The following is a 16561-nucleotide window of genomic DNA, read 5'->3' on the forward strand; positions in this document are numbered from 1 at the left end:
TCCAAACCCCCACCTACACCACCACTGCAACCCCCACCCCCACCCCCCCCCCCCCACCATTCGTACCAGAGTACATGATACAGTTTACATTGATGAAAAGCCAAAACTAAGGAGGATTGCTTCTCCTGGCTCCTCAATTATACTGCAGACCACTGCCGGCTTGTGCTTGCCTCCATCCCATTCGCCTCACCCCCCTGCCCTCCCCGCTTCCAGGATTTACTTGCAGGCCGGCTTGGCGCCCGAGCCGGGTGATTTTGGGACCATCCGGAATAACAAGCTGCATCAGGATATCTGATTGTCATCTGCGGCTTACAGATGGGGACTGAGGACCAATTTAGATTGGGCTTCGGGCCTCCGTCTTTGGGAGCCCCCTTTTAATGTGTCATCGATTTTGGCTTCCTGCCAATAATCAGGACAACAGAATTGCTCCTTCTGGTTCCAAAATAAAATACTGCAGGCCAATGGCAGCTCGGTCTTACCTCGCCTTGGCTTGGCTTCACCTCCTTCCAAGGACTTAGCTCTGGGCCTCTGCCTGTGTCCCAGCCGGCCGACAGTCTGAAGACTGGTAAGCTGCATTGGAATGCCCATATGGCATCCACAGCTTGCTATTAAATTCAAACAAAGTCGGAACCTCAATTGCGGTGGTCTCTTCGGCTGCCAAGGCCCTAAGCTTTGGAATCCCCTCCCTAAATCTCTCCGCCTCTCTACCTCTCTTTCCTCCTTTAAGATGCTCCTTAAAACCTACCTTTGTCCAACCTTTTGGTCACCTGTCCTCATATCTCCTTGTGTAGCTTGGTGTCAAAATTTGATTAAAAACACTCCTCTGAAGCGCCTTGGTACATGTTACTACTTAAAGGTGTTGTATAAATGCAAGTTGTTGTTGTCTTGTTGATTGCCCAAAAGTCAAAATGGCCCTGACTGAGTACCGTTTTTAAGGCACCTATTATAGATGGATGTTAAAGTTATCGAGAAAATACAGTGTAGATTCACCAGGATGAATCCATGAATGAGAAACTATAGTGATGAGGGTAGACTTGAGGTATTGAGTATATTTCCAGTGAGGCAGAAAAGGTTGAGGAGATGTAACAGAGTCAGTGATGAAGGGTTGGCAATATAAAATGAATACTAAGAGAATGAGGAGAAATGTCATTATGCAGAGGATAGTTGGGAAATAGAATGCTTCACCACAGGGAGTCGAGGAGACCAACCATCTTTTAAGGGAATAAACACTTAAAGAGGAGGAAGACACACTGCTGTGGGAGAGAGTGGGGTAGTTTTGGATTGCTCTATGAAGCAGTCAGCACAGATGATAGGCCAAATGGTTTCCTTCTGTGCTGTGTATGGCACTGTGGGTTGAAATCACATTGTAATAAATAGTTCTATTTTAACAAAGGCATGAACCTCTTTGTTTTACTTCCTATGTTAACAAGAGACATTTCAAATGTACGTGTTTACACATTCATTACCAGTATCACAAAGTGCAGTTTCAATCACATATAAATGCAACATAGCTAGATATAGGAATATATACATACTTGAGGGACAAGGCTGATGGTCTAGGTGGCCTTTTCTGTTCTTGACTTTTTCTTGTGTTTTTAGATAAAAGATTTTTTTAAACCAAAATAGCATCTATAAAAAAGGGTGTGCAATTTATAAGCTTTCGAATCTGGATTTTACACTTGCATTTTTAGAATTGTACTCGTAACCTTAAGACTGTTAGCAGCTATGTTGAGCACGCCCATTGCAGATTTCCCCCCTACCTCCCATTTCCTCACCAAATGTAATTATAGAACTAAGAATGTAGGAAAGCCAGATTTTCACAATTTTTTAAAAAACTCACTTTTTTCCTGCGTGTCAGAGTGAGATGTACCACTTCCTCAAAAAGGGCATACGTTCTAAAAACAAACCTCATTACTGATGTTGTAACATCTTCATAGAAGGGGCTTGTTAGCTTAACTAACATATATTACAGTTTATTTATATTAGAAAAGGGTAGAAATACCTGTCATGGACAAGGTTTTACCAGTATACAGTCTGTCAGACAAATCATTGAATGTACTTGTTGCCTTCTATCTAGTAGCCTGTCCTTCAAGATTTGAGGAAATGAAACAATTCAGTGTTAAAATTCTGAAGAAAACCGCTGCAGATTTCAAAGTTCAAAATATTACCAAATACTTTTGAAATGAGATATCGTCATGGCGATGTTGTGCTGAGGGAATTGTTTCTATGAGCGCGCTCTGTTCATTAGGTGTATTTACTGTGGAAAAAAATATCTGGAAAGGATTGCATGCTGTACACTATTATCAAGGAATAACAACTCACTGTCACTGCAGTCAGCATGTTCCTGGACAATGAAGATATCACTTACTTATATAGAATAATAAAACAACACATTGAGAAAACTTTGATCATGTTGAGCAGTTCATGTTTTCCCAATTACTTCCACAACCATTGGCCAATTATTGCAGAATGCAGGTAGCTAATTCTGCAGCAACAGATTCCAACAATAACTCATTCGGACTTTGTAAGACTGAACGCTGCAGACAAATAGAAACGTTACCAATTAAACCTATATCCTTGTTTTGATTGGCAAATGTTGAGAAAAGAATAATATTTTGCTGGCCTTTTGAAGCAGCCTCTAATCACATCTGTCTATTCAGGCAACTTACACGAGAATACTAAACCATTAATCTTTCAGCATTGTCCATTTTACACGTGCTTAAAGCTTAAAATTTTTCACTGGTTCTTCCGCAGAGGACTCTTGCCTGAAGGTTTGCTTATGTGTTGATGTTTAAACTTTGTCACAGTGCTCTGATTAAAACATTGCCCTGCCCTCTATTGGAGGTGATACTCAACAATGACACCATGTGGTTCTGTTTATCCACATATTGCTGTTAAATTAGTAAATTGTGCAAAAAACACTATTAATGTGTTATGACCTGAATAAGTATGCTGCAAATCTCTGAAACTTCTGTTCAGGATTAGCAACTCATTTCATGCCACATTTCCAGTGATCCAGATGGACTTCAAGTGCAAGTCATTTGTTTTGAAGCTTTGGGGTTGGAGTGGAGTGGCAAAGAGATCCTGGTCGCTATAAGAGCTCGCATGAGGCAGATTTAAGAGATCCCCCTGACCAGATTTAGTGCCTTCAAAATGCCAAACATCCGTGTAGAGTTCCTTATTCCAAACTCCAGGTGTCGCACAGCCAACTGCAAAGTAATATTCACAGCAATCTGTCTTAGGTCCTCGATCCAATTCTGCCCCAAGGAAAACACATGCGTTAATCAGGTTCTAATACATAACTGCTACAAGCTGACAATTCACCCACATCTGGTTTGTCTCAGAGTTATGTGCACTGCAAAGTGTGCACGTACCTTCACTGTAACACACGAGTTGAGATCTGAGAACAGGGCTAGCTATGCCGGTGGTGGAAGCATCATTATTTATTGGTCCGATATCAGAATTGAATACAACAGCTTTAGAAAAGATAAAAATCTCTCTGCAAAATATGTTCATTTGAAATACTTTTGCATTCTCAACACATGCTAGATGCATACTTGGAGTGTGTCAGGCCCACTTACGTAATATAGATGGGAGTGTCTAGTTAAGTCATGGTATTGATTCTGGAGTAACTTGATTGGGATTTCCTAGTGTAAGCAAGTTAATTATCAACAGCCTAAAGGTATCTCTGGAAAGAGATACCTGTGTTTACTACCTTATGCTTCCTGTACTTAGACTGACAGTGACTAAGTTGCTATTTATTCTAAAAGCAGGACAAACAAACAGTTCTATGTATATTTGGAATGGGCTGACAAGGCTGTAATAGGGCTGGGCTATACAGAGTCTGCTCCACTTAGATTCAGATTTCTGTTTGGCGAATGGAAATCAAAAACCCCAAACTGTTTTCTGCATATGGAGTACGGTAGCATAGTGGTTATGTTACTGGACTAGTAATCCCACCATGGGAAATTTAAATTCAGTTAATTAAATAAACTGAATTAAATAAACTGGAATAAAAAGCTGGTATCAGTAACGGTGATCGTGAAACTACCAGATTGTTGTAAAAACCCATCTGGTTCACTAGTGTCCTTTAGGGAAGTATTCTTACCTGGTCTGGGCGATATGTGACTCCAGACCCATGGCAAAGTGGTTGACTCTTAACTGCCCTCTGCGGATCAAGAAGGCAGCTCACCACTAGCTTCTCGAGGGCAATTTAGGATGGGCAATAAATGCAGGCGTTCCCAGTGATGCCCACATCCTGTGAACGAATAATAAAAGATATATACCCATTATATTCCGTTCTGGTGTCCTGCAAGATAAAACAATGGTGCTTGTTTCATGATTTCTGTTGCACCATTAACCAACCGAGATACAGCAAGCTACAGGAGCAATATTGTCATAGTGCTGTTACTTATAAGGCACTTTGTTCTTTTACACACAAAGAAAGATAAAAAGCAATAATCAGCAATAATATTTCATCACAATCTCTTCTGGTGCTACAAATTTATTAGGTTTAATTTCCGACATCAGGCTTCCAGCAGGGAGTCTCACCAATTGCTCGCTCATATCCAAAATTTGGGTACAGGCTACTAATGATTTTCCAAGCAGGATCACCATCATCATCATAGGTGGTCCCTCGAGTCGAGGATGACTTGCTTCCACGTCAAAAAGTTCACAGGTGTTTCAATGAAGGACCTAAAATTCCAGGCCCCGAACTAAATCCTGAAGGGTGGAAGATGCATGTGCGTGGATTTTTTTTAACGTGTGGTGACCGTTGCACACCAGCCACCACACGGGCTTGACAGAGCTAGGTCTTGGTCCAGTGGCAAGGATTACCCAAGACGACTGGAGACCAGCTCTGCTGCATGGGCCTAGTGCACACACATATCGCAGTGTGGCCCCTGGGCCTCTGGCCCCGAACTCACACCTTTCCTGGGCCTCGATCATGGCCCTCTGCAATCTCTCGCCGCTCCTTCACCCTGACCTCGTCGCTCCTGCTGTAGCTGCCCACGCTCGAATCACCGACCTGGATCTTGGTGACGTCACTCTTCACTGCCATTGTTCTCCTGCTCCAGCACGTGCTGCTCCCTGGAGTAATATGCTGCCACGCTGCTCCTTCCACTCCTCGGCCTGCTCCGATGGTGCTCGCTGGCCGGGGGCCGTGTTTTCTGAGCAGTCTCCCCTCCGAGTGAGTTTGGTGAAGGCCTCCCGCCGGCGGGGAAGGAACACCGCTGGGCACCGCCCACTGATGTCCGCTGGCGCGCAAGGCATGTAAGTGTCCTCCCGCCCGCCGAGCTGCCAGTTTGGTCCGAGCGGGAGTCCGCTGCAACAGGGGAAAACACCACCGCATGGAGGCAGGTCGAACCTCAACAGTAAGTATGAAGACCTGCAAAAAAAGGTTAGTAAACTTCTTTTATTTATTTTTTTTTCCAGCGATTCAGGTGGATGGGATCCCCTGAAGGTTTTCCAGTGGGTTTCTTTTGGACATTTTTATTTTTATCTGTTTCCCCCCCTCCCTGGGCCTGACCTAATCCTCGGCGGTACTTTGCCGAGGATTGCATTTGCCGCCAAGATTGGGATCTCCCTCCCGCTGCCGCCCAGATTCATGGCGTAAGTCCTTTTTTTGCCGCTGGGTGGTCATTCCAGGACTTTTTCATGAGACTTCGGCCCAAAGAACCGTCAGGATCTCAGCGGATCTTTGTGCGGCACTTGGGCGGAACTTAGCTTCCACCAAGTTCGGGCCATGGTCCCTGTCAGAACCAAAGATATATGAAAGAACAGGGAGCAGACCCTGCTAAGGGACTGTCCGGTGCTAGGATGTAAATTAAAAAAGTAAAAAGATTTACAAGAATATTACCAGGATTGAAAGGGTGCAACTATCGGAAAAGATTGAATAGGCTGAGGCTCGTTTGTCTGCAAAAAAGACTAATTAATAAGAGAACTGATAGAGGCCTTTAAAATTGTGAAAGAGTTTGATATTATGGATGTCGAGAAACTTGTGTGTGAGTCCAGATCAAAGGGACATAACTACAAGATAGGCATTCACAGATCAAATACAGAATTTAGGAGGAATTTCTTTACATGGAATGGTGAGAATGTGGTTCTTGCTGCCTTGTGGAGTGGTTGAAGGAGATAGCATTGCTGTATTTGCGGGGAGGCTTGATGCATACTTGAGGGAGGAAGGCAATAGAGTGATCTGGGGCAGGATGGGAAGAGGTACTTCGAATGAGAGGAGACTCGTGTGGAATATGAACACCAGCCTGGACTGGATGACCTGGTTCTGTGCTGTAGATTCTATGTATTCCACTAAAAGGAAATAACAAACTAAATACTAATGAGACTCCATGGATGAATAAAGACATAAGGGAACAATTCAGAGTAAGGAAAGAGACGTATATTAAGTACATAGACAGCAGGGGAATGCATGATAAGAGTGAATATGAAGAGATTAGGAAAGAAGTCAATAAAACAATTAGGAAGGCAATTAGGAATAATGAAATAAAATTATCAAGGAACATAAAACAAAACAGCGAAATGTTTTACAGGCACATCAATATAAAAAGGAAGGGGGAGCTGGGAATAGGGTCATTAAGGGAAAGACAGGATCATACCACAGATAACGATAGGTTGGCAGAAATATTAAATCATTATTTTGCTTCGGTATTTACCAGGGAGATATGACATTGGATGATGAGATTAGTAACGAGATAAGTACATTTAAAATTAATAAAGGGAATTTATTAAATAAACTAATCCGATGCAAAGAGGATAAAACCCCTGGTCTGGATGGATTGCATCCACACATTTTAAAAGAATCTAGGGAACAGATAGCAGAGGCATTACTACATATATTTAATAATTCGTTTGAAATTCGTAGTGCCAGAGGACTGGCAGATAGCTAACATAATACCTATATTTAAGAAGGGGGATAGAACATGTCCAGGGAATTATAGACCAGTCAGCGTATCATTGGTGGTAGGAAAAATAATGGAATCCCTACTAAAGGAGAGAATAGAAGAACATCTAGAAATAAAAAATATTAAAATAAATAGGCATAGGATTACAAATGGGAAAGTCTTGCTTGACCAATCTTTTTGAATTTTTTGCAGAGGTAACAGAGTAGACAATGGTAATGCAGTAGATGTGATTTATCTAGATTTTCAAAAGGCCTTCGATAAGGTACCCCATAATAGACTGATGAACAAGGTCAGAGAATGCGGAGTCAGGGTGCAAGTAGCAGAATGGAAAGCTAGCTGGCTTCAAGACAGAAAGCTGAGAGTAAGGGTAAAGGGTAGCTATTCACAGTAGCAGAAGGTGGGTAATGGTGTTCCACAATGATCAGTGTTGAGACCACTATTGTTCACAATTTATATTAACAATTTAGACTTTGGAATCAAAAACACAATTTCTAAATTTGCGGATGATACCAAATTGGGGGTATAGTCAATACTGAGGAGGAATGTAACAAATTACAGGAGGACATTAATAAACTTGCAGAATGGGCATATAATTGGCAAATGAAGTTCAACACAGATAAATGTAAGGTATTACATTTTGGTAGGAAGAATAGGGAGGTCACTTATTACTTGGAGGGTGTGAGTAGAAGAACAAAGGGATCTCGGAGTAAAATACACAAATCACTAAAGGTTGTGACACAGATTAGCAAGGCCATAAAAAAAGCAAACCAAGCACTACGGTTTATTTCTAGAGGTATAGAATTGAAAAGTAGGGAAGTTATGCTAAACCTGTATTGAACCTTGGTTAGACCACACTTGGGTCACCATATTATAAAAAGGATAGGATGCAGAGAAGATGTACAAGGATGATACCAGAAATGCAAATGTATACATATCAGGAAAGAATGAACAGGCTAGATCTCTTTGCTCTTGAAAAGAGAAGGCTGAGGGGTGACCTAATATGACAGTGGATACAAAGAGAATGTTTTGAGTTGTACAGAAGAGTATAGTTAGAGGCCATCAATATATTAGTCACCAAGAAATCCAATCGTGAATTCAGGAGAAACTTCTTTACCCAAAGAGTGGTGAGAATGTGGAGCTCGCTACCACAGGGAGTGGTTGAATGCATTTAAGGGGAGGCTAGACAAGCATATGAGGGAGAAGGGAATAGAGGGTTATGCTGGTAGATTTAGATGAGGAAAGACGGGAGGAGGCTTGAGTAGAGCATAAATGCCGGCATGGACTGGTTGGGCCGAATGACCCGTTTCTGTGCCGTATATCCTATGTAATCCTATGTAATGGTTGGAAAATTGTGTGCAGCGTGCCCTGGTATTTCTGTTATGTGTTACCCATGGGTGAGGTTTTATGCCAGGAGCACAGCGCTGGAAGATTATTGGGTTATTTTAGTTTTAAGAAAAGCTAAAAGAAAATTATAAAGATGGCATTGAAAATGTTTGTCTTAGGGCTACACTGATGGCTCATTGGGCAAATGCGCTGCATGCTGTGCACTGATCCATTCAAGTCAGGCAGGTCTCAGGTTTGATCCCTGCTCCTTCCTGAGTTAGCTTATCTCAGCCATTGCAGCAATGGGAACAATCGGATTGGCTTGGTGTTCCCAGACGAGAGAAGGGAAAAAGCAATCCAAGTCCCTGTGGTTGATCAGCATCCAGCAATTCCTCGCATGAAGTGTGAATGTTGGATGAAGAAATGATTGGGCCCCATCCTTGGTTAGCCTGCCAATAGTCACATAGGAAGAACATTCCACTTGGACAAGGTAGCTGAGAGCTGCTGACACTCAGGGAACTATACCCCAGCTTGAACTACTGGCTTCAGCAGAAGAAAGATGAACATTAAATTGAAAAAAATGTTTTAAAAATGATTCCAGGGCAGATTTGACATCTGCTGAAACATGAACCTGGCACATCCTCCATCAATACATTTTTCTTGCAGCTTATTGCAAGAATTCAGCCTGACCACCAATCCCTTCAATAATTAAGAAACACTTTACATTAAATGCATTTGAGAATAAGATTGAAAGTGTGGACGAGTCTGTGCAATACACATTTTACCGTAATTTCGTGATTCAGTGTTGTTCAATGTCAACCATTTGCTCAACAGGGATGGACTCTCATTTTAAAACATTTGTGAGGCAGCGGGTCTGACTTTGGCAAAGCTTTAGACTGACATATGCAATATCTGCGTGTTTCTCTCTTCAGACACACACCAGTCACTTGGTTAAGGATTGTGACAGATTGCTGTCTCCACTTGAAGGAATCTGAACATTGTGCAGCTCACCAATCTTTTGCTACAGTTATCATTTCCAAAATGTGTTCAACGACGCTGTTCAGTCTGGCCACAGGGACAGCACTAATTAGAGATTGTGTTGGATGGAAATGATTCTGCTTGGCACAGGTTGATGTCAAATGTTTTTTAACTGTATTTTGCTCTTCCTCAGCTCCTTCTCTGGTCACCGTCATTAAGAAGGACCGGACATCCCGAAATAGCATTGCTCTATCTTGGCAAGAACCAGAACATCCTAATGGGATCATATTAGACTACGAGGTCAAGTTCTATGAGAAGGTGGGAAAATGAATAAAAAGCGGAGTGTTTAACAAAGCTTAAAAAAAAAACACATTACTGAAAACAGTGTTGGAAATTATCTCTCAACACTTCAAGGGGCGGTCATTACTTCTTGAGTTCCTGCGACTAATTTGTCTAAAGTGCATAGGCGTACTTTAGAGCAAGAGCTGCACTTTGGTTTTGATTAGCTTTCGCTAAGAATGCTTTGGTTCAAAACAATGGGTCTGATTTCACAAAATGTTCTTGAGACGAGGCAGTGACACATCGAATGTGGGTATTGAGGATAGGAATCGGTAGGAAGGAATTAATTGGGCCTGCTGCTAGTGCAGCGATACTCAAATGAGGTAGGATTTCCTCTGTATGCCGAGTGAAGCCAAATCATCATTGTGTACTTCAGAAAAGCATGTACACTTTTGCTATACATGGAATATGGAAGAAATGGTTCTTCAATAGCTTGATGAATCCAATTGCCTTATTTTGCTGCTCCCGCTCTCCTGTTCTTAGAGAGCACACTAATTAGACTGCTTCCTTTTTAATTTACGCAGGTTGTGTCTTGTTTTAAGGATTCAGTACCAAGCTTCAGATCTCAAGGGTAGCATTTTACCATGGAATTTATGAGTAGCAATGTAATTAGAAGGTAATAACTTTGCCTGTAGTTTCGCAATTAATAATGTAATGCAAATAGAAAGGGATAACTTGTAATTACAGGAACTGCAATTAAACAATGTGCAGTATAAAGGTTAGTCAGTCACTATAACTAAGCTGCCCATTAATGCCACAAGACCTCACACTTGTGCTCTTCCTTCTATCTGCCCCCACAGCTCTCTATTCATTGTCACTCTTCTGTTTAACTCTTCCTGTACATAGTCCTAACATTTCAGCTTTTGGCTTCAACGTACTTTTTTCCCAACTGAGACACATTCTATTATCGAGCGTAGATACCAATATTCAGCCACAGAGTACACAATATTTCTGCCACAACTGTATTTGTCATTCCTCCTTAGCGTAGTGTGTCACTCTGTCCCACCACCAAATATCCCGTGCACAGTGCATTTGAAGAACTTCCAGTGCCTTCATCGGGAAGCAAACTATCAATCAGGGGGATTCTGGAATATTGTAACTATAAAGTAATTATTTAGCAATTATATTTGACTGTATAGAAATACTATATAAATATGAGTGCTGGTGAACATTAACCTGTCTTTTTCTCTTTATAGTTGCTGAAAAAGCAGCTTTTTATTTTCAGTTTTCCTGTTTTATTTAAAAAATGCTATATTTGTTTTGTTTCTTGACACTACTACAACCAACAAGTAAATGTTGTAAAGCCTTCAAACACCTGATTTTAAAAGAGCAAGCACTGCTATGCAAATTCCTCGCTCAATTGTCACTAATGGAAATACTCGCAGAGGGGAAGATTTCCTCTATACGCCATTTTAGCAACATCATAAGCACTGCAAGAAGGTTCCATCTGCTCACCAGTTCTAATAGAAACATAAAAATATCCATTTATTGTATCACTAGTGTAATGTATTTGCTTCATGGATTCTTTTCTTAAGAATTAATTGTTATTAAGAACTAGTTGATTTATTAACAAAGGCTTAACAATCACACTACACATTACCAGTTCATCCACTAGGCTCACAACTACATACCTCACCGTGGATGACCAGGACCCAACTGACTGGGGTTTTATTGAGTATTGTGAACATCACGTGACTGGCTAAGCCATTCACAATTTAACAGCTCTACAACTTTTTTTTGTTTAACCAATAAGGGAATTAAGGGTTACGGGGAGCGGGCGGGTAAGTGGAGCTGAGTCCACGGCCAGATCAGCCATGATCTTGTTGAATGGCGGAGCAGGCTCGAGGGGCTAGATGGCCTACTCCTGTTCCTAATTCTTATGTTCTTATGTTTTTTGCGGGGGTTTTCACTAAAACCACAAATTATACGTGCCCCCTGGCTAAAAGGGGAGGGGGACACTAAAACCGGCAATTAAACAAATTAAACTTTAAACAAAGCTAATCAAATTAAAATTTGGTTGCCGGAGGGTGATGATGCACTCCAGTCCCTCCAGTGCCCACCTTTCGCGGAAGGCCGCGAGTGTACCAGTGGACACCGCGTGCTCCATCTCCAGGGACACCCTGGCTCAGATGTAACTGCGGAACAGGGGCAGGCAGTCTGGCTGAATGACCCCCTCGACCGCCCGCTGCCTGGACCGGCTGATGGCCCCCTTGGCCGTGCCCAGGAGAAGTCCTACGAGGAGGCCCTTGGACCTACCCGCTCCCCTCTGCACAGGGTGCCCAAAGGTCAGGAGTGTGGGACTGAAGTGCAACCAGAATTTGAGGAGCAGCCCCTTCAAATAATGGAAGAGAGGCTGCAACCTCGCACATTCCGTAAAAACCTGGAACACGGACTCCTCCAGACCACAGAAATTGCAGGCGGCCTGGGAGCCCGTGAACTGACTTAAAATTTATTGCATGGGACTGCTCCGTGCACCACCCTCCAGGCCAAGTCCCCGATAAAGAGTGGGAGGACTCCCGCCTCCTCCAGATGGCAAGATGGTGCGCCATGGCATGTTCAGATGGCAGACGAGGAGGGCAAGGTGAAGAGTATGCAGGAGCAGCCCATACAGGAAACCCCTCCGTGCAGAACTGAGCCTCCTCGACACACCTAATGGACTCAGGGCCCAGCGCTGTTTTGAGTGACTCGATGGCATTGGCTGCGCACCGGACGTCGGCCCAGTTTAGGCGCTGTGCCAGCAGGTCTGGCGCCATCCAGCCCGCTCCTCTGCCATCGAGCAGGTCCCTGACCCTGGTCACCTCGCCAGCCACAGCCCTCTCGTCCGCCTGCCACCTAAAACCGCGGTCGTGGAGGTACGGATTCCTGAGCAGCGGCTCCTGCAGGACAGCCGCCTCACCAGACGGTGGAGAGCTGCGTTTGGTGGCGACTCTGTTCCAGACCCTGATGAGTTCCGTTACAGCTCTACAACTCTTTTTGGGGGAGACAAAATAAACATTAAATCAAGTGCCCCCCGATCTGGGGGACACTCCAAACATTTTTGAGGCCCTTTTTTGTGTGTATTTTTTTTTGTATTCTTTTTTTGTTTTTGTTTTTTTTTGGGCATTAAATCATATTTTTTCAAGTGCCCCCTATAAAAGGGGAGGGGAACACTAAAACCGGCATTTAAAATAAATTAGACTTTAAAACATATAAAATCAAATTAAAATTTGGTTGCCGGGGGTAACGAGGCACTCCAGTCCCTCCGACGCCCACCTCTCGCGGAAGGCCGCGAGCGTACCGGTGGACACCACGTGCTCCATCTCCAAGGACACCCTGGTGCGGATGTACACGCGGAAGTGAGGCAGGCAGTCAGGCTGAACAACCCCCTCGACCGCCCGCTGCCTGGACCGGCTGATGGCACCCTTGGCCGTGCCCAGGAGAAGTCCTACGAGGAGGCCCTCGGACCTACCCGCTCCCCTCCGCACAGAGTGCCCGAAGATCAGGAGTGTGGGACTGAAGTGCAACCAGAAATTGAGGAGCAGCCCCTTCAAATAATGGAACAGGGGTTGCAACCTCGTACATTCGATAAAAACGTGGAACACGGACTCTTCCAGACCGCAGAAATTGCAGGCGGCCTGGGAGCCCATGAACCGACTTAAAAATTTGTTGCACGGGACTGCTCCGTGCACCACCCTCCAGGCCAAGTCCCCGATAAATAGTGGGGGGACTCCCGCGTAGAGTGCACTCCATCGGGGAACCCCGCCTCCTCTGGACGGCAAGATGGTACGCCATGGCGTGTCCGGACGGTCGGCGAGGATGGCAAAGTTGAGAGTGTGCAGGAGCAGCCCGTACAGGAAACCCCTCCGCGCAGAATTGAAAGGCATGGAGGGGATTTCCCCGAGGCGGCTCAAGTTGTGAGGCGCCGGCTCCCGAGGGAGGTTCCGGGGTTTGGCGCCGATGAGGAATTCTGTCCGGACGGGGGTCAGTTTGGACGGGATCTCCCCACGTGCTTGAGCCTCCTCGACACACCTAACGGAGTCAGGGCCCAGAACTGTTTTTAGCGACTCGATAGCATCGGCCGCGCGGCGGACGTCGGCCAAATTTAGGTGCCGCGCCAGTGTGTTTGGCGCCATCCAGCCCACTCCTCCGCTATCGATGAGGTCCCTGACCCTGGTCACCTCGCCAGCCACAGCCCTCTCATCCGCCTGCCACTTAAAACCGCGGTCGTGGAGGTACGGATTCCTGAGCAGCGGCTCCTGCAGGACAGCCGCCACACCAGACGGTGGAGAGCTACGTTTGGTGGCGACTCTGTTCCAGACCCTGATGAGTTCCATTACAGCTCTACAAACCTGTGAGCATTCTCACAGGTGCATACGTTACAACTAGAAATAGTGAACATAGTAGTAGGGGTCGATAAAGTGATGTAAAATAACTGCACTTGCTTATGTGCTTTAATGTAAATGAAGGTTCCTTCTCACAATGCAACTGAATTAACGAAATAGCACACCAGACACTCAGCGCTCATTTGTAACTTCAAAAGAGGCCAGCAATCACATTCATGTTCTACGTTGCTAGCTGCTCAACTTTTCCCCCCCGTGGCAAGACATCATTCTCTATTATTCAACATTCAGGAAAGATAGAATAAAAGGAAAAGGAGGTGGGGTAACATTGCTGGTTAAGGAGCAAATTAAGGCAATAGTTCGGAAGGACATTAGCTTGGATGATGTGGAATCTATATGGGTAGAGCTGCAGAATACCAAAGGGCAAAAAACGTTAGTGGGAGTTGTGTACAGACCTCCAAACAGTAGTAGTGATGTTGGGGAGGGCATCAAACATGAAATTAGGGGTGCGTGCAATAAAGGTGCAGCAATTATAATGGGTGACTTTAATATGCACATAGATTGGGTTAACCAAACTGGAAGCAATACGGTGGAGGAGGATTTCCTGGAGCGCATAAGGGATGGTTTTTTAGACCAATATGTTGAGGAACCAACTAGGGGGGAGGCCATCTTAGACTGGGTGTTGTGTAATGAGAGAGGATTAATTAGCAATCTCGTTGTGCGAGGCCCCTTGGGGAAGAGTGACCATAATATGGTGGAATTCTGCATTAGGATGGAGAATGAAACAGTTAATTCAGAGACCATGGTCCAGAACTTAAAGAAGGGTAACTTTGAAGGTATGAGGTGTGAATTGGCTAGGATAGATTGGCGAATGATACTGAAGGGGTTGACTGTGGATGGGCAATGGCAGACATTTAGAGATCGCATGGATGAACTACAACAATTGTACATTCCTGTCTGGCGTAAAAATAAAAAAGGGAAGGTGGCTCAACCGTGGCTATCAAGGGAAATCAGGGATAGCATTAAAGCCAAGGAAGTGGCATACAAATTGGCCAGAAATAGCAGCGAACCCGGGGACTGGGAGAAATTTAGAACTCAACAGAGGAGGACAAAGGGTTTGATTAGGGCAGGGAAAATGGAGTACGAGAAGAAGCTTGCAGGGAACATTAAGACGGATTGCAAAAGTTTCTGTAGATATGTAAAGAGAAAAAGGTTAGTAAAGACAAACGTAGGTCCCCTGCAGTCAGAATCAGGGGAAGTCATAACGGGGAACAAAGAAATGGCGGACCAATTGAACAAGTACTTTGGTTCGGTATTCACTGAGGAGGACACAAACAACCTTCCGGATATAAAAGGGGTCGGAGGGTCTAATAAGGGGGAGGAACTGAGGGAAATCCTTATTAGTCGGGAAATTGTGTTGGGGAAATTGATGGGATTGAAGGCCGATAAATCCCCAGGGCCTGATGGACTGCATCCCAGAGTACTTAAGGAGGTGGCCTTGGAAATAATGGATGCATTGACAGTCATTTTCCAACATTCCATTGACTCTGGATCAGTTCCTATGGAGTGGAGCATAGCCAATGTAACCCCACTTTTTAAAAAAGGAGGGAGAGAGAAAACAGGGAATTATAGACCGGTCAGCCTGACATCGGTAGTGGGTAAAATGATGGAATCAATTATTAAGGATGTCATAGCAGTGCATTTGGAAAGAGGTAATATGATAGGTCCAAGTCAGCATGGATTTGTGAAAGGGAAATCATGCTTGACAAATCTTCTGGAATTTTTTGAGGATGTTTCCAGTAGAGTGGACTAGGGAGAACCAGTTGATGTGGTATATTTGGACTTTCAGAAGGCTTTCGACAAGGTCCCACACAAGAGATTAATGTGCAAAGTTAAAGCACATGGGATTGGGGGTAGTGTGCTGACATGGATTGAGAACTGGTTGTCAGACAGGAAGCAAAGAGTAGGAGTAAATGGGGACTTTTCAGAATGGCAGGCAGTGACTAGTGGGGTACCGCAAGGTTCTGTGCTGGGGCCCCAGCTGTTTACACTGTACATTAATGATTTAGACGAGGGGATTAAATGTAGTATCTCCAAATTTGCGGATGACACTAAGTTGGGTGGCAGTGTGAGCTGCGAGGAGGATGCTATGAGGCTGCAGAGCGACTTGGATAGGTTAGGTGAGTGGGCAAATGCATGGCAGATGAAGTATAATGTGGATAAATGTGAGGTTATCCACTTTGGTGGTAAAAACAGAGAGACAGACTATTATCTGAATGGTGACAGATTAGGAAAAGGGGAGGTGCAAAGAGACCTGGGTGTCATGGTACATCAGTCATTGAAGGTTGGCATGCAGGTACAGCAGGCGATTAAGAAAGCAAATGGCATGTTGGCCTTCATAGCGAGGGGATTTGAGTACAGGGGCAGGGAGGTGTTGCTACAATTGTACAGGGCCTTGGTGAGGCCACACCTGGAGTATTGTGTACAGTTTTGGTCTCCTAACCTGAGGAAGGACATTCTTGCTATTGAGGGAGTGCAGCGAAGGTTCACCAGACTGATTCCTGGGATGGCGGGACTGACCTATCAAGAAAGACTGGATCAACTGGGCTTGTATTCACTGGAGTTCAGAAGAATGAGAGGGGACCTCATAGAAACGTTTAAAATTCTGACGGGGTTAGACAGGTT

General features: G+C 44.3%; 1 protein-coding gene across 2 annotated transcripts in view; it reads left to right on the forward strand.

Moving 5' to 3' along the window:
• Positions 1 to 16561, forward strand: part of epha3 (eph receptor A3) — a 274879-nt gene that overhangs the window by 200564 nt on the left and 57754 nt on the right. For both annotated transcript variants that reach the window (XM_070893735.1, XM_070893737.1), the window contains exon 6: positions 9412 to 9536. In XM_070893735.1, the coding sequence (XP_070749836.1) occupies positions 9412 to 9536 (125 nt within the window). The remainder of the gene's footprint in view (positions 1 to 9411; positions 9537 to 16561) is intronic.

This window comes from Pristiophorus japonicus, chromosome 11 (assembly GCF_044704955.1).
Source record: "Pristiophorus japonicus isolate sPriJap1 chromosome 11, sPriJap1.hap1, whole genome shotgun sequence".
In the NCBI taxonomy this organism is placed as follows: Eukaryota; Metazoa; Chordata; class Chondrichthyes; family Pristiophoridae; genus Pristiophorus; species Pristiophorus japonicus.